Source organism: Haliotis rufescens, unplaced genomic scaffold (genome assembly GCF_023055435.1).
Source record: "Haliotis rufescens isolate VD_foot unplaced genomic scaffold, xgHalRufe1.0.p SCAF_26, whole genome shotgun sequence".
Taxonomy (NCBI): Eukaryota; Metazoa; Mollusca; class Gastropoda; order Lepetellida; family Haliotidae; genus Haliotis; species Haliotis rufescens.
Window position 1 is genome coordinate 6,883,456 of NW_025963957.1, and position 20,266 is coordinate 6,903,721.

At 42.6% G+C, this 20,266-nt stretch overlaps 1 protein-coding gene across 2 annotated transcripts in view; it reads left to right on the forward strand.

Moving 5' to 3' along the window:
- Positions 1-20,111, forward strand: part of LOC124137312 (gamma-tubulin complex component 2-like) — a 43,391-nt gene extending 23,280 nt beyond the window's left edge. The window contains exons 23-32 of one of the 2 annotated variants that reach the window (XM_046503558.2): positions 823-896; positions 1,089-1,189; positions 1,567-1,637; positions 7,414-7,588; positions 8,259-8,402; positions 8,788-8,904; positions 10,841-11,004; positions 13,129-13,217; positions 13,412-13,441; positions 18,172-20,111. In XM_046503558.2, the coding sequence (XP_046359514.1) occupies positions 823-896; positions 1,089-1,189; positions 1,567-1,637; positions 7,414-7,588; positions 8,259-8,402; positions 8,788-8,904; positions 10,841-11,004; positions 13,129-13,217; positions 13,412-13,428 (952 nt within the window). In that variant the 3' untranslated portion in view covers positions 13,429-13,441; positions 18,172-20,111. The remainder of the gene's footprint in view (positions 1-822; positions 897-1,088; positions 1,190-1,566; positions 1,638-7,413; positions 7,589-8,258; positions 8,403-8,787; positions 8,905-10,840; positions 11,005-13,128; positions 13,218-13,411; positions 13,442-18,171) is intronic. The other variant, XM_046503557.2, reaches the window with a different exon arrangement.
- The last annotated feature ends 155 nt before the right edge of the window (positions 20,112-20,266 follow it).

Sequence of the window (20,266 nt, forward strand, 5' to 3'; positions counted from 1 at the left end):
GTAGGGAGGGAGAGATTGGTTCATGTTCAAGGATGACCTCAGGTTGGTTCATGTTCAAGGATGCCTTCAGGTAGTGAGGGAGAGATTGGTTCATGTTCAAGGATGACCTCAGGTTGGTTCATGTTCAAGATTGAACTCAGGTAGGGAGGGAGAGATTGGTTCATGTTCAAGGATGACCTCAGGTAGGGAGGGAGAGATTGGTTCATGTTCAAGGATGACCTCAGGTAGTGAGGGAGAGATTGGTTCATGTTCAAGGATGACCTCAGGTAGGGAGGGAGAGATTGGTTCATGTTCAAGGATGGCCTCAGGTTGGTTCATGTTCAAGGATGCCCTCAGGTAGGGAGGGAGAGATTGGTTCATGTTCAAGGATGACCTCAGGTAGGGAGGGAGAGATTGATTCATGTTCAAGGATGACCTCAGGTAGTGAGGGAGAGATTGGTTCATGTTCAAGAACGAACTCAGGTAGGGAGGGAGAGATTGGTTCATGTTCAAGGATGACCTCAGGTAGGGAGGGAGAGATTGGTTCATGTTCAAGGATGACCTCAGGTAGTGAGGGAGAGATTGGTATGTTGCCCCTTTAATCATTGCCCATACGTACGACTCCAACAAGTGGTAACGGGATGAAATGTATGCACCTGATGACAAGACAGGTGTGGGACAGCTTGTCTAGTTTCACAGTTATAAGACATAGACGTACATGTTTTGTGACTCCTTAAGTATTGACTCGGGTTTCAGGAAAACAGATAACTAAAGAGGTATGTATGATTGCCCCAGAACATTAGCCTTTACACAACCTTGAGAGATATATTCACTCTATTACAGAGTTGACCTGCTTCCCTACGACCTGATCACACAGCTGTTCAAGATCCTCACAATCGACACCAAGCTCGAGAAGGGTAATCATTAATATTTGATACCTTTCAGTGGCACTTCTTTTATGGTCAGATATCTACAAGCTTTTTATATGCAAGATTGTTTTATGCACCATGTCTGGTATTGATGTGTCAGTGTATAAGTCGTGTATGCGCCCTGTCTGGTATTGACGTGTCAGTGTACAAGTTGTGTATGCGCCCTGTCTGGTATTTCAGACTACAAGGTGGACCCCACGGATCTGCACCTGTCTGGGCTGGAGTCTTTCTCCTTCGACTATGTGGTCAAGTGGCCAGTGTCTCTCGTGCTCAACAGGAAGGTAGGACACAGCCTGACAGTGGTTCGTTCATGACTTGCTGGGGCAGTGAGGAAGCCAGAGTTTGAAGCCTGGCGTCGGATGTGTGAAACTCATTACTGGTGTTTCCTGTGGAGATATATTTACAGTCCCCAGTTATATTTTTACAGTAATTTACGTAGTTGACACTCAAATGAAATTATCACAATCTTTCACCATATACAAAGTAAAAGTTAATTTTAAATTTTATATATTAGAAATGCCAATCTTGTCTACTATGCCACATAATGATGTAGATTAGTTCATGATACTGGTAAGACCCAAATCACTGTTCCGCTGTCATGTATTGGTGGAAACAACTTGCTGGAAGAACTTTCTGAAATTGTTTGTTGTGTTGGCAGGCGCTGACCCGCTACCAGATGCTGTTCCGGCACCTGTTCTACTGCAAGCACGTGGAGAGGCAGCTGTGCAGGTGGGTGTTGATGGAGCAGGAATGTTGGACTGTGCACTGCATGGGGTCCTTGTACACACTACATTACTGCTAAGCTGCATGGAGTGTTGGTGTTGATGGAGCAGGAATGTCGGACTGTGCACTGCATGGGGTCCTTGTACACACTACATTACTGCTAAGCTGCATGGAGTGTTGGTGTTGATGGAGCAGGAATGTCGGACTGTGCACTGCATGGGGTCCTTGTACACACTACATTACTGCTAAGCTGCATGGAGTGTTGGTGTTGATGGAGCAGGAATGTCGGACTGTGCACTGCATGGGGACCTTGTACACACTACATTACTGCTAAGCTGCATGGAGTGTTGGTTTTGGCCTTGCCATGTTTTATCCAGGTTTAGGTCTAAGTTTGAATCGTTAAAGAGAGATAGAAACAGAAAACAACATTTCGTGGCTACTTCTTGCCCCTTGTGCCACGAGGAATTACCAACTCCTAAATGCCGATCACAGACATGTCATGGAATAATCTAGATAAGTCCCTATTGCATAGACTCAGTCCTGTTTAGTATCTTTCAGTGTTTTTATCAGTGTTTCCATTATCCAGTAGATGCGGTATTTTGGCTGGTAAAAAATAGTCAACACCAGTCAGTTTTTAGTGTGGCGGTCTCCAGTATTCGCAAGAAATAATGTTTGAATTTTTTTCTAAAACTTGACTCGACTCGTAGTCATAATCGGAAGTGGTTTGTTTCACTTCTTTCAGGTTGTATTTTTATCATCTTGATCTTGTCAGCACTATACTGCTATAGTAGGAAGTAAAGCTTCCAGATGAGTACATAACCATGTGTACTGCGAGCTTGTTCCATCGCGTTACACCCTCGTCATGTAACATTGCGAGGTATAGAGAGCTCCGCAAACAGGCTACTGCTGAAAGGAGCTTGTGTGTTCTGCTGTAATAATGGCGGGCATGCAGGTGATGCTGTCATCATTCGACGGGGGGGGACCGGTATGCTCAGGGACGGAGGATCTAAACAACTTTTAAGAGGAATGAAAATTGACCCCGAGACTGACAAAGATACAGGCACTAGTGATTGTAGTCAGAATATTGCTCATAAACGTAATGTCAGACAGGGCCAGATACGGCCACTGTCCATTGTCAAAAGGCCAGTTAAACTAAAATTCGGAAATTTAATTCTGAATGGATGCAGGAATTGAAATGGTTTTATGAAGAGGAATGTGGTAGTATTATGATATACAGCAAGAAATGTGAGGCAGCTTGTAAAGAAAATGGATTTACAAAAGATTGCATTAATATGAAGAAGTCTGCATTGAAAGAGCATCCCAATTGCATGTTACACAACCATGCTGTTACCACAACTTATCTATCAAAGAACTGCCATGGCAACTCATGAATGCAGGAACGGAATGTGGGAACAACAAATTTGATTGCAATGATCCAACTGGGATTTCACAAGCTACAAAACTACATTTGCAGGACTTGGTCCACACACATTTAAACAGAATTGTTGTGTTATCATGGCTGACAGCACGGATATTTATCCATGACGATACCTGTCAGCAGTGTACCAGCCGAACATGGCTTCAATATTCAAAACTGCATATATACGGCCAGTCGTAACCCAGATTGTGAAGCTGGGTTTGGCCTGACAGTGCTATGACATCATTATTGATGCCAGGTTGTGAAGCTGGGTTTTATCTGACAGTGCTATGACATCATTATTGATGCAAGGTTGTGAAGCTGGGTTTGGCCTGACAGTGCTATGACATCATTATTGATGCTAGGTTGTGAAGCTGGGTTTGGCCTGACAGTGCTATGACATCAGTATTGATGCTAGGTTGTGAAGCTGGGTTTGGCCTGACAGTGCTATGACATCATTATTGATGCTAGGTTGTGAAGCTGGGTTTGGCCTGACAGTGCTATGACATCATTATTAATATATGCTAGGTTGTGAAGCTGGGTTTGGCCTGACAGTGCTATGACATCATTATTGATGCCAGGTTGTGAAACTGGGTTTGGCCTGACAGTGCTATGACATTATTGATGCTAGGTTGTGAAGCTGGGTTTGGCCTGACAGTGCTATGACATCATTATTGATGCCAGGTTGTGAAACTGGGTTTGGCCTGACAGTGCTATGACATTATTGATGCTAGGTTGTGAAGCTGGGTTTGGCCTGACAGTGCTATGACATCATTATTGATGCCAGGTTGTGAAGCTGGATTTGGCCTGATAGTGCTATGACATCATTATTGATGCTAGGTTGTGAAGCTGGGTTTGGCCTGACAGTGCTATGACATTATTGATGCTAGGTTGTGAAGCTGGGTTTGGCCTGACAGTGCTATGACATCATTATTGATGCTAGGTTGTGAAGCTGGGTTTGGCCTGACAGTGCTATGACATTATTGATGTCAGGTTGTGAAGCTGGGTTTGGCCTGACAGTGCTATGACATCATTATTGATGCCAGGTTGTGAAGCTGGGTTTGGCCTGATAGTGCTATGACATCATTATTGATGCCAGGTTGTGAAGCTGGGTTTGGCCTGACAGTGCTATGACATCATTATTGATGCCAGGTTGTGAAGCTGGGTTTGGCCTGATAGTGCTATGACATCATTATTGATGCCAGGTTGTGAAACTGGGTTTGGCCTGACAGTGCTTTTACATCATTATTGATGCCAGGTTGTGAAGCTGGGTTTGGCCGTATCGTATGATTTTGAGAGTACGCAGCAATGATACCATGTCTCAATGCATATGAATCCCATGTTTGGGGCAGCTAGAAGTTTTAGAAGGGCCCTGGGAAGTTCATTTCCTTTTGAACCTATCTAACATTTTAACAGTTGTGAAAGTGAGATAGCTGGAATATTGGACTGCGTAAAACAACATTCACTGACTTGCTTTAGTTTGTCTTAATTAGGATGCAAGGACTCAAAAGGTAAGTAGTCCCCTCTCTTGCCTCAGGGCAGGATAATCCTGTCAATCTGAGGCATCCTAGTGTGCAGATCACTCACATGTGTAACAGTGGACAGGCTGGTCAACGTTGCCTCTGTTCAGATGTAGGGGGGGTTGGTTATAAGTCCTCAGTCGCACATAGAAGGAATGGCGGACAGTGACATCTTTTGTTGTGGACATAACATCTGCAGGTACTTGACCACTGCAGGTACTTGATCACTGCAGGTACTTGATCACTGCAGGTACTTGATCACTGCAGGTACTTGATCACTGCAGGTACTTGATCACTGCAGGTACTTGACCACTGCAGGTACTTGATCACTGCAGGTACTTGATCACTGCAGGTACTTGACCACTGCAGGTACTTGATCACTGCAGGTACTTGATCACTGCAGTGACTTGATCACTGCAGGTACTTGATCACTGCAGGTACTTGACCACTGCAGGTACTTGATCACTGCAGGTACTTGATCACTGCAGGTACTTGACCACTGCAGGTACTTGATCACTGCAGGTACTTGATCACTGCAGGTACTTGATCACTGCAGTGACTTGATCACTGCAGGTACTTGATCACTGCAGGTACTTGATCACTGCAGGTACTTGATCACTGCAGGTACTTGATCACTGCAGGTACTTGATCACTGCTGGTACTTGGTCACTGCAGGGACTTGATCACTGCTGGTACTTGATCACTGCAGGTACTTGATCACTGCTGGTACTTGGTCACTGCAGGTACTTGATCACTGCAGGTACTTGATCACTGCAGGTACTTGATCACTGCAGGTACTTTCTTCAAGTTTGTCCATTTTCCAAAGGTCACAGACTTTTCACAGTGACACAATTTGCACAAGTGACTCAAGTGTTTGTGGGTATACTTCTATAACATTCAATGTCCACGACAGAACATTTGACTGTTATGCCTTTTCTTGTATGTGAGGCTGTGACCTTCTCAACAAACCCCTGTAATCTTGCTATAACTAAAACTGGTAGTCACTGCTGGCTCGTAGCCTGTTCCTAGATTCAGTCTCCTGGGACTAAACCCTTGTCAGGATATACTCATAGTCTGGTCAGTGTGACGATCCAACCTGTTCTGTCTGTCTCTTCTTGTAATCGTTGTTTTCCTGTTTCCTGATCAGTCATTGTTCCAGCAGTGATGACAGATTTTGTTCTGAGTATTTACTTTAGCATCACAAATACCCAGATTACTGCAAATAGCAAGTAGTGTATGTACTGGTGTTAATTGATATAACATTCTAAAAAATGTCTTTGAAATATTTTTGATATTGTTTGAAATATTTGTGATGTTTAGTTTAGACAGGTAATGTTTTATAAATATAATCCCACTTAAGACTGGAGATCTTTATATATACATGTCCCCTTGCTTGTTCATTCATACCAAGCAACCCACACAGTTGTAAAGCCACCGCCTCATCCCGCATAGCTCTCCTAAAGCCATTACCTTGTCCCACATAGGTGTCTTAAAGCCATCGCCTCGTCCCACACAGGTGTCCTAAAGCCATTGCCTTGTCCCACATAGCTCTCCTAAAGCCATCGCCTCGTCCCACACAGGTGTCCTAAAGCCATTGCCTTGTCCCACATAGCTCTCCTAAAGCCATTGCCTTGTCCCACATAGCTGTCCTAAAGCCATTGCCTCGTCCCACATAGCTGTCCTAAAGCCATTGCCTCGTCCCACATAGCTGTCCTAAAGCCATCGCCTCGTCTCACATAGCTCTCCTAAAGCCATTGCCTTGTCCCACATAGCTGTCCTAAAGCCATCGCCTCATCCCACATAGGTGTCCTAAAGCCATTGCCTCATCCCACATAGCTGTCCTAAAGCCATTGCCTCGTCCCACATAGGTGTCCTAAAGCCATCGCCTCATCCCACATAGGTGTCCTTAAGCCATTGCCTCATCCCACATAGCTGTCCTAAAGCCATTGCCTTGTCCCACATAGCTGTCCTAAAGCCATTGCCTTGGCCCACATAGGTGTCCTAAAGCCATTGCCTTGTCCCACATAGCTGTCCTAAAGCCATTGCCTCGTCCCACATAGCTGTCCTAAAGCCATTTCCTTGCCCCACATATCTGTCCTAAAACCATCGCCTCATCCCAAATAGCTGTCCTAAAGCCATCGCCTCATCCCACATAGCTGTCTTAAAGCCATTTCCTTGTCCCACATAGCTCTCCTAAAGCCATCGCCTCATCCCACATAGGTGTCCTAAAGCCATTTCCTTGTCCCACATAGCTGTCCTAAAGCCATCGCCTCATCCCAAATAGCTGTCCTAAAGCCATCGCCTCATCCCACATAGCTGTCTTAAAGCCACCGCCTCATCCCACATAGCTGTCCTAAAGCCATCGCCTCGTCCCGCATAGCTGTGTCTAAAGCCAATGAAACAGGAATCTTTCATAACTTTTGTTGTAATGGGTTATAATCACCATTTATTTTTCGTCTTTTTTAACTTGATACTTTGAACTATGAAACCCTTCTGAATTCTAACAGAATATCATTTTGGTTTGACAAAATGGCTTCTCCTGAATCTGTAGTGCAAGAAAAATTATCTTTGATCATCACATGAGTTTTGTGAATCCAATTCTTGTTGGCCAGCCTTCACAAACATGAAGTCATATTTAATGTAACATCACTTGTTTGTCGAGACACGTTTTCCGCGTTCCTGGTGTGTTAGGAATGCATAAAAAAATATTTTGTGAACAATTTCCAAATTGCTATGTATATGTTGCATTTTGATTGCTTCCTCAGAGTAGTGAGACTCTTTCCTTTGTATTAAATGAAGCCTCCCCTGAGTCCCCCCGTCACCATGGGCGTGTCCTCTGTTGCAGTGTGTGGATCGGCAGTAAGTCGGCCAAGAGTTCCTCCCTGCAGTGGTCTCGCTGGTACTCCTCCGCCTTCGCTCTCCGACAACGCATGCTGAACTTTGTCCAGAACTTCGAGTACTACATGATGTTCGAGGTGGTGGAGCCCAACTGGCACATCTTTGGGCACAACATGGAGACAGTGAGTGTGAAGCAGGGAGCACCTGTTGTATGATGGAATTGCCCGGGGTAGCCAAGTGGTTCGGGTGTTTGTTAGTTGTGCTAAACACCTGGTTGGACTTCCCCATGGTACAATGTGTGGCCCCCTTTATAGTGTACTACACTGTTGATATAATAATCTAAAATTTGTGAGGTCCCAAATTCCCTGTTGTAGTAGGTGTAAGATCAGTCATGTGGAGATTCCAGTGCAGACCAGGTCTCCAGTAACCCATTCTTATCAACTAATGCAGCCCTCTAAGCAGCAACCATTTTTGTGGGCAAATGCGACTTAATTCTATGATTTGTGACCTTAATTTATCTACTGCTCGCCACTTGGCTACCTTAAAGTAAACAATACTGGCGACAATATCTGTTGGGTCCTTAAAACTTAGGTTTGGCTCCTAAAATATTCATGTTAGGAGCAGCTTGGCTCCTTAACAAAAAAAACAAACTTAGAGAGCTTCAATGTGGGATTTTGCTGGTTACAGTGGATGGCCTAGCTGTTGATCCTGGGGACTAAGTACTAGATGTCTATAAGCCTGATTGTTCATTCATAAGTACTTGCTTTGCCTGACCTCTTTAGGTATTTTTACATTGAGGTTATTCTGACCTCCAAACATGAAAGAACAAGGAAAGAGTTGTGGTTGTTGTAGGTGTCGAATGTGGACGATGTGTTGGCGTACCACACAGACTTCCTCAACAACTGCCTGAAGGACTGTATGCTGACGAACCCCGACCTGCTGAAGATTGTCCACAAGCTCATGATGGTGTGTGTCACCTTCTCCAACTTCATACAGGTCAGTACAAGAGCCATGTTTCTGAATGAGCTGCCAGGTGAGAATACGTCCCCAGTAGCCATGCAGGACGAGGATTGGGTGGACACGGTCAGTGGCTGGAGGTGGCTTCATACCCTTTCGACGGGAACATTGCTGCTGTGCCTGCTTGAGACTGTTGATTGGTTTTCGTGAAGTACCTGGAATACTGCTGACTGGGCGTAAAACAACATGGTGTTAAAATTACAAGAAGACGGTATAAATAAACTGGGGGTGGTAGGGTGTAGTGTATGTCTTGTCAACCCATGTTGTGTTATAATGTGGACCTTTTCTAACATTGTGTATTGTGATGTATATCCTGTCTAATCATGGTGTATTGTTATATAGCTCTCTACTCTTGTATCGGCAGAGGCTAAACCAGAGCACGTCGGTGGAGCGGGAGGTTGACCGTCTGACCCAGGCTACCCTCCAGGCCACTGGCAACGAGAGGAGGGAGGACTCCCAGAAGAAAAAGGCTGCTACCAAGGTCAGTCTCACACTGTCTAGGCCCTTTGGATTGTACACACACAAGGCCCTGTTTGGGTGAAAACACATTAAGCCCTGTTTGACTGTCCTCACACGAGGCCCTGTTTGATTGTACACACACACAAGGCTCTGTTTGATTGTACACACACACAAGGCCCTGTTTGATTGTACACAAACACACAAGGCCCTGTTTGTATATACACAAGGCCCGTTTGATTGAACTCAATCAAGGCCCTGTTTGTTTTTACACTCTAGGTCCTGTTTGATTGTACACACACACAAGGCAATGTTTGATTGTATACACACACAAGGCAGACTGTGTACGCAGACTAGGCCCTGTTTGGGTGAAAACATACACAAGGCCCTGTTTGATTGTACACACTCTAGGCCCTGATCAATTGCACACACTCTAGGCCATGATAGATTGTACACACACAAGGCCCTGTTGTACATACAGTAGGCCCTGTTTGATTGTACACAGACTAGGCCCTGTTTGATTGTACACAGACTAGGCCCTGTTTGATTGTACACAGACAAGGCCCTGATTAATTGTACACACTCAAGGCCCTGATTAATTGTACACACTCAAGGCCCTGATTAATTGTACACACACAAGGCCCTGATTAATAGTACACACACAAGGCCCTGATTAATTGTACACACACAAGGCCCTGATTAATTGTACACACACAAGGCCTTGATTGATTGTACACACACAAGGCCCTGATTAATTGTACAAGCTCTAGTCCCTGATTAATTGTACACACACACAAGGCCCTGATTAATTGTACACGCTCTAGTCCCTGATTGATTGTACACACACAAGGCCCTGATTAATTGTACACACAAAAGGCCCTGATTAATTGTACACACACAAGGACCTGATTAATTGTACACATACACATACACAAGGCCCTGATTGATTGTACACACACAAGGCCCTGATTAATAGTACACACACAAGGCCCTGATTAATTGTACACACACAAGGCCGTGATTAATTGTACACACACAAGGCCCTGATTAATTGTATACGCTCTAGTCCCTGATTAATTGTACACACACACAAGGCCCTGATTAATTGTACACGCTCTAGTCCCTGATTGATTGTACACACACAAGGCCCTGATTAATTGTACACACAAAAGGCCCTGATTAATTGTACACACAAAAGGCCCTGATTAATTGTACACACACACAAGGCCCTGATTAATTGCACACGCTCTAGTCCCTGATTGATTGTACACACACAAGGCCCTGATTAATTGTACTCACAAAAGGCCCTGATTAATTGTACACACACAAGGCCCTGATTAATTGTACATGCTCTAGTCCCTGATTAATTGTACACACACAAGGCCTTGATTGATTGTACACACACAAGGCCCTGATTAATTGTACATGCTCTAGTCCCTGATTAATTGTACACACACACAAGGCCCTGATTAATTGTACACACAAAAGGCCCTGATTAATTGTACACACAAAAGGCCCTGATTAATTGTACACACACACAAGGCCCTGATTAATTGTACACGCTCTAGTCCCTGATTGATTGTACACACACAAGGCCCTGATTAATTGTACTCACAAAAGGCCCTGATTAATTGTACACACACAAGGCCCTGATTAATTGTACACGCTCTAGTCCCTGATTAATTGTACACACACAAGGCCTTGATTGATTGTACACACACAAGGCCCTGATTAATTGTACACGCTCTAGTCCCTGATTAATTGTACACACACACAAGGCCCTGATTAATTGTACACGCTCTAGTCCCTGATTGATTGTACACACACAAGGCCCTGATTAATTGTACACACAAAAGGCCCTGATTAATTGTACACACACAAGGCCCTAATTGATTGTACACACAGTATATTGTGGCCACTGACAGCAGGGAACTGATACATCCCGGACATATTCTCAACAGGTTGTGACGGAACACGTGGATCAGTTGGCCAGCAGTGAGAACTTTGAGCGGACGATCCACAACTTTGACACCAACTTCTCCCGACTACTGGTGGACTTGCTGGATAAAATCATGGATTTCAGTAGCACAAACTATGAACACAAGCTCTTCAACATTCTGTACAGGTAGGCAGTAACACAAACCACCAGGCTTCATTGTATTATCTCAGTGGTGTTTGTTTATTTATTAACCCCCGTCACAAAGAGGAAGGGAGATATAGGAATGGGTGTTGTCCGTCCGTCCGTCCCTTCGTTTTCGGAGCAGAACTAAAAAAAATTGAGAGATATCTTAACTTAACCTTTTGCACTGGTGCCTTTTTGAGTTTAGAATTTAAAAAAAATTATGTTTCAAGCAGGGGTCCGGAAAATTTAAAATCCCAATTGGACATTTGCATTTAGGCCACGCCCCCTTCAAATAGCGTATTTTAGTACAACTTTTCACACACATTACAAGTTGTTACGTAAGCGTTCCTTGCGCGCTTCGGTTATAGCGAGTGGTAAAGCATGGCTCCCAAAATTTACTAACATTTTTAATAAACTCAAGTTTTCCAATGACACGATGTTTTCCCCCATCTCAGAAAACATTATCAGCTGATCACTGCGATCACATAACACTGGAAATACCAGGCAACAAATCCGAACTGAAGTACGCAATTCAATCCTATTATTATAATATCTGGTAATAAAAAAATTGTTCATTGTTTATCTGGACTAATGTTTGCAATATATTTGATTAATTGTATTCAAAATTTTATTCAATAATTATGATAAGGTTTACAATAATTTCAGCGAAATCGTATGCGAAGTGATCGGTAGATCGCACAACTCACCGTTATTTACAGCAAACACGGTCAGATTACCACTATTGACGCCTTGAAAACAAACTTTAGTTGCAAGAGAATGGATACACATATCATAAATGACGTACCATGACTCGCTAAAATCATATTTGAGGCAGATTGACTATTAAATGTCAACATAATGTTTTCGCAATCAAAATACCAAAGAGCTACGCTTATGGTTCTTATAATATTAAGTATATATGGTGGAAGCTGCAACTAAAATAACACGATATTGGAATATATTATTCCTGATAAAATAATAATTTCAGATACAATTTCTTCCGACCATTGCATCAAAATTCTTTGAAGTTGTATCATTGGGTACATTTTAACTGAATCACCTGTAGATTGGGAGAGACGTGTGCACAGCTGATTACTATTTCCGGCTTAGTTTACGAGAAAGTACACACGGTAATCGTAATCTCTGCATGTAAAACAATGCCTTAGAAAGCAGGAAATACATTTTAAAGGGTAAATCATCATGTCTAGTGATGTTTTATGTCAAATTTCATTCTCTTATTGACCAAGTTTGTTATACCTGTTTGTTCACCTGAATTTGCTGAAGGGATACGATAACGCTCATCAATTATTTGGACCCCGAAGGTGTTTTTTTTTAAAATGTCCAGACAGAAAAATGTAAAGATTCCCAGTCGGACATGTCCGGCGCATATGACCGTTTCCGGACCCCTGGTTTTGAGTTTCCATGGCAACAACTTTGATTTAGACTGAAAATGGCAGTAGTGCTCCACACAACCGAACAGGTCATATTGGCGGGGGATATGAGTATTTACTGCTTGTGACCGAGTTAATTAAAATCATGTGCAGTAGTACAAATATCACTTCACATGCACCAGTGTATTGTTTACGTCATCCGGACGTCATTCTTGACATTATTGGAATCTTATTGTAATGGGAGGTCGGAATGACGTCAACGATTGTGGCTATCTAAGACAGTGGTCGGGACCTAAAAGGGAATCGAAAGGATTAAGAATAAATGGTAATAAAGAAATCTTAACACTTGTCATGTGTCATACTGATTTTACAAAACTCATGTAGGAGTTCATGTTTTACCCTTGTTCTCGCTCTGGAGGTACAAGAATCCTGTACCTGTTTTCTGAAGTAACTTTGACACACATCCTGTTTGAGTAGTCTCTATGTTCGTCATGATGTCATGGTATGATGATGATGATGATGATGATGATGATGAGTGAGTGAGTTAGCAATATTCCAGCAATATCACAGCGGGGGACACCAGAAATTGGCTTCACACATTGTACCCATGTCGGGAACCGAACCTGGGTCTTCGGCGTGACAAGCGAACGCTTTCACCACTGGGCTACCCAACCGCCCCATGATGATGATGATGATGATGATGATGATGATGACTGTGTTGGCAACTCAATTTCAGATTGGATTTCAATGGGTTTTACACTGAGAGACTGGAGGCCAAGTCAGCTGAGAGGGTTCGTCTTGATGCATCCGTCAGTTCGGGGTCAAGTGAGTACTTCCATCTTTCAAAGCTTAATTAATTAAACGTGATATATTTAATGGCACGAAGAAGTCATTGATTATGTAACACAATACAAAAAAGATAGAATTCCAAATGAACAGTACTTTTTCATTTGGACATGTTATATGTCAGTTCCTGGAGTTCTGTGTAGATGTGTATGACTTTGTTTTCTTTGTTTTAGACTCGGTAGACGACTGATTTATACAAGCTGGTAATACTTATAGATTAGTTTGGAACAGTTTGTTTGAGTTGCTTATACTGCTAGTTGAGTTGACTCTCTGAGATTCAGATGTTACAGTTATATTAACATGTTATTTGAGTTGTTACAGTTGTACATGACATTTTACTAACTTGCAGTTGCGACATTCACATGGTGACGTCTCTAGGTAACACTGACGTCTCTAGGTAACACTGACGTCTCTAGGTAACACTGACATCTCTAGGTAACACTGACGTCTCTAGGTAACACTGACGTCTCTAGGTAACACTGACGTCTCTAGGTAACACTGACGTCCCTAGGTAACACTGACGTCTCTAGGTAACACTGACGTCTCTAGGTAACACTGACTTGATGGATGTTGTTCTGTACCCACTGTCACACTTGCCACAAGGCATCAGGGATTGTGTCCATCCTGTCTTGCTGTATGACAGACTGTATGTTGCTGCACACCTCGGCACTGTCACACTTGCCACAAGGCATCAGGGATTGTGTCCATCCTGTCTTGCTGCGTGACCGACTGTATGTTCCTGCACACCTCCGCACTCTCACACTTGCCACAAGGCATCAGGGATTGTGTCCATCCTGTCTTGCTGCGTGACCGACTGTATGTTCCTGCACACCTCCGCACTCTCACACTTGCCACAAGGCATCAGGGATTGTGTCCATCCTGCCTTGCTGTATGACAGACTGTATGTTCCTGCACACCTCGGCACTGGTCCACGGGGCACACAAGGCCCCAGTCACTCTGTTCACCTCCATGTATTCTGGGTCACAATTGCTCCAAGTAAATTGTTTGATAGGCATTTCTTAGAAGTTGACGGATGACAAAGTAGACAACAAACTTATGGATAACAACTTCTTTATTGGACTGTAATAGCGACATTTTGGTAGACCCTTATGCCGTTGTGAAGCAGTCTGGCAGTGTGATGAAGAAATTGTTATCCACTCCACTCATTCCTCCTCTCACTCACTCACTCACTCACTCACTCACTCACTCACTAAATCACTCACTCACTCACTCACTCACTCACTCACTCACTGTCTTAAAGAATACATTAAGTATGTATTCACCAGCTGTCAGAAATCTATTATGCCTGCCTGTCAGAGATCAACTTGCTTCCTTTCTGTCACTGGTTCCAGCATTAGCCAGCAATGTTTAACAATAAGAAAATGTAGTCCACTGGTTTGCCTGATCAAAACTCAGTGACTTACAGTAAGCCATGTTGTAGCTTGAATATTGTGGCTTTTAACCACATTCATTCATTCATTCATTCAGCCACACCCCCACACACCCCCTCAGAGGCGAGATACTGATAACAGCACTAACAAAGACAAAGAGGCTTAGTCCTTAGTTTTAGATTATTGCATTGAATGCAGTGCTGAAATACAATATCAAAAATACCTTTGCATTTAAGAAAATAAGAGCGAAAGAACGATTTTATTCCAATTTGCCTGCCATCATCACTAAGTTTGGAATCCCAGATACCTCCCTGCCCACTATGTGTGAGCAGTATGTACCAACTTGACTGAGGTTGTCATCACATCCTTGTGGTAAGGTGAGTGAGTTTTGTTTAATGCCGCTTTTAACAGTATTCCAGTTATATCACGGCATGTCAGCTTAATGTGGGAGGAAAGCCAGAAGTGATGCAGGTCTTAGATGTTTACAACTTCGGTGAAACCCACGAGGGTACGGTGTTGACAAACCTAAAACATAATTGGGGCGAACCGGGATTCGAACCCACAAGATTAGGTTTCTGGCGTGCCCAAGGGACGCAACTCTGCATAGCGAATTGCGGCGCCAGAGACGACTGAGCCACCCTTGCCCCCTTTTGGTAAGGATGCCCCCACCATGGGCAGTTGGACCCTATAACACAGTTGGACCCTATGGTGTAACACCCACTCACTCACTCACTCACTCACTCACTCACTCACTCACTCACTCTCACTTACACACAGTCACTCACTCACTCACTCACTCACAGTCACTCACTCACTCTCACTTACACACAGTCACTCACTCACTCAATCTCCCACTCACTCTCTCACTCAATCTCTCACTCACTCTCTCACTCAATCTCTCACTCACTCACTCACTCAACCTCTCTCACTCCCTCACTTACACACAGTCACTCACTCATCTCTTTGATCTACTAGCATCCACAGCACTAGTCTGGAGCTGTAAAGTAATTTATAATTAATGTCTCATGTTAATTACCTTAAACCATGCAAACAAACACAATGCAACCATAAGATTAATTTGAAACATTGTTAAGAAAATGTTACAAAATGATATAAAAATTGATATATTTTAAGTTTTTCAAGAGATTTTTTTTAATGCATACCTAAAACTCCAAGAACCACGGAAACATATCTTTGTTATGTTTTATATCACTTTTTTATACACCTGTTGTGAAACAGGCAGTGTCAGCCTATAAGGCCATAATAAATTAATTGCTAGATTATCATCCACTTTTCCAAATTTGGGGAGGGAGGCTTTTTATTTTTTATTTTCTATTTAAGTCGTCAAGTTGAAGACTGGACATGTTGGTATGAACACTCGATGAATGAAATAACAAAGATAATAAATAAACATCCATTTCAACAATAGCAGTCCGATCTATCTGTGTCAAACTTATTTTCGTTTTCCCTGCCCCAACGTGTACTCGTGTGTTCATAAATGTATCCTCAATTGACGTTAACTAGTCAAGTTCCCCACAAGAAAACTTGAATCGTTTGATAGACATTACTTAGTAGTTGATGGTTGACAAAGTAGACACAATTTATGGACACCAACTTCTTTAATACTGTAAAGGCGATATTTAGGTAGATTCTTATACCGTTGTCAAGCAAGGTCAACGGTATAAGGATCTATACCGGAACATCGGCTTTACAGTATTAAAGAAGTTGTTGTCCATAAATTGTGTCTACTTTGTCACAAGCAAACTTGTTGAAGATTTCCATAAGAGTAATAGACTCTGGTAAAGGACAGGCATTCCAGTCTTTAATGGTTTACACCCCCTCTCGTATTTTCAAAATAGCGAGCACCATCTTGACAGCTGACAACAAGCAGATGATAGGCAGGCATGCGCCGAGAGTCGGTTATAGACCACTTTACGGCAAGTCGTAAACATGAAATGGCTGTTTGACAACTGATGTCATTACAGTGCTCTAAACATTTCACTCGGCAAATAAGATGAACTTGTTGGGGAGTTTAGGCATGAGTCAGGATGATGACCTAGCACTTATTTTATTGTGGCCTTACAGAATATTCTGTGATGCCCACTCCATGACCGGATCTGCAGACTTGTGAAACCTGTGTGACTCGACCCTGGTTTCTATGTGACTGATTGAAATGGAAAACTATCTTGTGAATCTTTTTGCTTCTGTTAAGAAATCAATCGCTGTGTGCAGTTGCTGCCATGAGTGTTTTGTTGTTTGTCAGCTTCTTGTAGATGCTATGAAATTGAACAACACAGGTGGAAATATTGAAGTGAAATGGAGGCCTGACAGTATCCTAGGATGTAGATGCCGTGTGGACTGGGAATACTTTTCTGCTTACTTCATGACTGTTGTCGGTATTAAAAGTATTTTAGTTTTGAGATAGGTATTTGTAAGATCTAAATGATTTAATCCATCTGTTCCAATGAGAAGTGCAGGCTCCTTGTGCTTTTGTGTCTGGTGCCTTGATGAACTACTGTACTACACTGACACGTTGTAGAGGCATCTGGGGAAATGATACGTTGTAGAGGAATCTGGGGTATTTCTTCATTATCTTTGTGGAATTACCTAGGATTTGTTATACAGGGACTGCAACCTGACAGTCGTGAATCTGTAGTGTGAGATGTTTGTGTCTGCAGAATCTCCAGTGTGAGATGTTTGTGTCTGCAGAATCTCTAGTGTGAGATGTTTGTGTCTGCAGAATCTCCTGTGTGAAATGTTTGTGTCTGCAGAATCTCTAGTGTGAGATGTTTGTGTCTGCAGAATCTCCAGTGTGAAATGTTTGTGTCCACAGATTCTCTAGTGTCAAATGTTTGTGTCCACAGATTCTCTAGTGTCAAATGTTTGTGTCTGCAGATTCTCTAGTGTGAAATGTTTGTGTCGATAGATTCTCTAGTGTGAAATGTTTGTGTCCACAGATTCTCTAGTGTGAAATGTTTGTGTCTGCAGATTCTTAAGGGCGAAATGTTTGTCCACAGATTCTCTAGTGTGAGATGTTTGTGTCTGCAGAATCTCCAGTGTGAAATGTTTGTGTCCACAGATTCTCTAGTGTCAAATGTTTGTGTCCACAGATTCTCTAGTGTCAAATGTTTGTGTCTGCAGATTCTCTAGTGTGAAATGTTTGTGTCGATAGATTCTCTAGTGTGAAATGTTTGTGTCTGCAGATTCTTAAGGGCGAAATGTTTGTCCACAGATTCTCTAGTGTGAGATGTTTGTGTCTGCAGAATCTCCAGTGTGAAATGTTTGTGTCCACAGATTCTCTAGTGTCAAATGTTTGTGTCTGCAGATTCTCTAGTGTGAAATGTTTGTGTCGATAGATTCTCTAGTGTGAAATGTTTGTGTCCACAGATTCTCTAGTGTGAAATGTTTGTGTCTGCAGAATCTCTAGTGTGAGATGTTTGTGTCTGCAGAATCTCCAGTGTGAAATGTTTGTGTCCACAGAATCTCTAGTGTGAAATGTTTGTGTCTGCAGAATCTCTAGTGTGAAATGTTTGTGTCTGCAGGTTCCTCGGGGTCATGGCCCACGGCTACATTCACCAGTCAGAGACCCGACACTGCCAGGTACGTCCCTGGCATTCACAGGAACCTGCCCGGAGAATCTTGAGAGTTGGGGAGTCCCCCAGGATAATTATGGAAACGCTCTCTCCACAATCTTGTACAGCAACAGAAGTGCCAAGTCTCCTCATCATCGCGTTTCATGCCCTTACATTTCAGAATTGTGTGCCACAGACTATTGTTAAACAACACAACCAACACGAGCTCATAGTGACAAGCCTCTGTCAGGAGTATGATGATGGACATTGAACTTTTTGGGACTGATTTCATCATCTGAAGGTCAACAAGTTCAAGGTCAAACATGTTGAGGTCACAGACATATTTACAATTTCCCCACTCTGAAATATGTCGGTGAGTTGGTAGGAGCTCTTTGTTTTTATTAAATCTACCATGGCATTTGGGAGTGGGAGTCTTTGTTTTGTAATGGAGAAAAGTTGTTTGTTGCATTGTTATATGAAGATTTGTTATGGCATCACAGTCTGGTGTGTGAGTGTGGTGTTGAATGCATCACAGTCTGGTGTTGTGTTCATGAGTCAGTTGTAAAGGTCATGCAATAATGGTGATATTCCTGTTATACCCCCTGAAGCATTTGATACTGTATATATATCCTAATGTATCTGCCACAATGTATAATTTTGAATCTCAGAGGAAATTTGTCTCGGGATAATAAAACTCAATTTGTTTTTCACAGACTTTGAACACCTTGGGTAAAAATTATCCCCTTCTGCTAAAGCGAATGACAAGTATGTTAGTTTTACTGTGCCTGAGAGGATGTTTTATATTTTAAACCAGCCATGAAATGAGTAAGTGAGTACAGTTTTATGCCATTGTGAGCAATATTGTAACAATATCGTGGTGGGAGACACCAGAAATGGGCTTTACTCAATGTTCCAATATGGGGAATCAAAAGATACAATGAGTACTGAAAACAGTACTTTGACCCCAAGTTACTCCGCAGGATGTATTATCAGTGAAAGGTGAGTTCACTGGAACAGACTTTGCACCTTATCAGTGTCCTGCCTGCTGTGTTGAGTCATGTCTTGTATAGAGATAGGTGTGGACAATAAAAGGACACTTTGTGACTCAACGAGGACCAACGTAAGAGACAGTGAACTACAATTCATTTCTCCACAACAGATAGGCCACTAATCTAAAATCATTCTCTTGATGAAAAAGAGTGCACATCCTGTATTGATGATTCGTAATGCAGTTTAACTTATTTGATTTCTTTAGATTCCTTTTCAGTTTCCAACAGAGTAATCAGTCATATATTCTGATGGATAATCCTGTGAAAAATATGTATTTTATGAATTTGAGATTGATCATAAAGTTACATAAATAGTGTCAGAAGTATGGTACAGTCAAATCAAATTGAAGGCCTTTTGTGTGATTGTGTCCTGAATGTCAAGGCCTATTGTGTGATTGTGTCCTGAATGTCAAGGCCTATTGTGTGATTGTGTCCTGAATGTCAAGGCCTATTGTGTTTCTGAATGTCAAGGCCTATTGTGTGATTGTGTCCTGAATGTCAAGGCCTATTGTGTGATTGTGTCCTTAATGTCAAGGCCTATTGCATGATTGTGTTTGTTTGTTCTTCATTCACAGCTTTTGTTCCTGTTAGTCTGTGAAAGACATTTTGAGAGTTACATGATTTTGCATCTGATCTGGTACATGTCTTCATAAATAGACTAGGATAATAATCTCTGAAATATTTTATTAAATGTGTGTCAGTTCAGTTGTAAACTGAACCTGTATGATGACCCCCCCCTCTGAACCTGCGGACGTGATGGTACAGCAGTTACTATGGTGATGGGCTTCCTCCATTATTGACCATAGTTTGCTTTCCCTGGTGCAGTGAAGTGTAACACAAATAAATATGTTAAAACCAGCAGTGTGGCTTGTTTCCTTACCATGTCACTCTCTGGGGAGTCCGGTCAGAAATGTGTATTCCTGCATAAGGTCCACAGTTCCCAGTGCTCCCCGACATGAAAACTTGTGACCTGACAGCATGAGCACTGAACCACTATCAACCACTGGTAAGCCAGG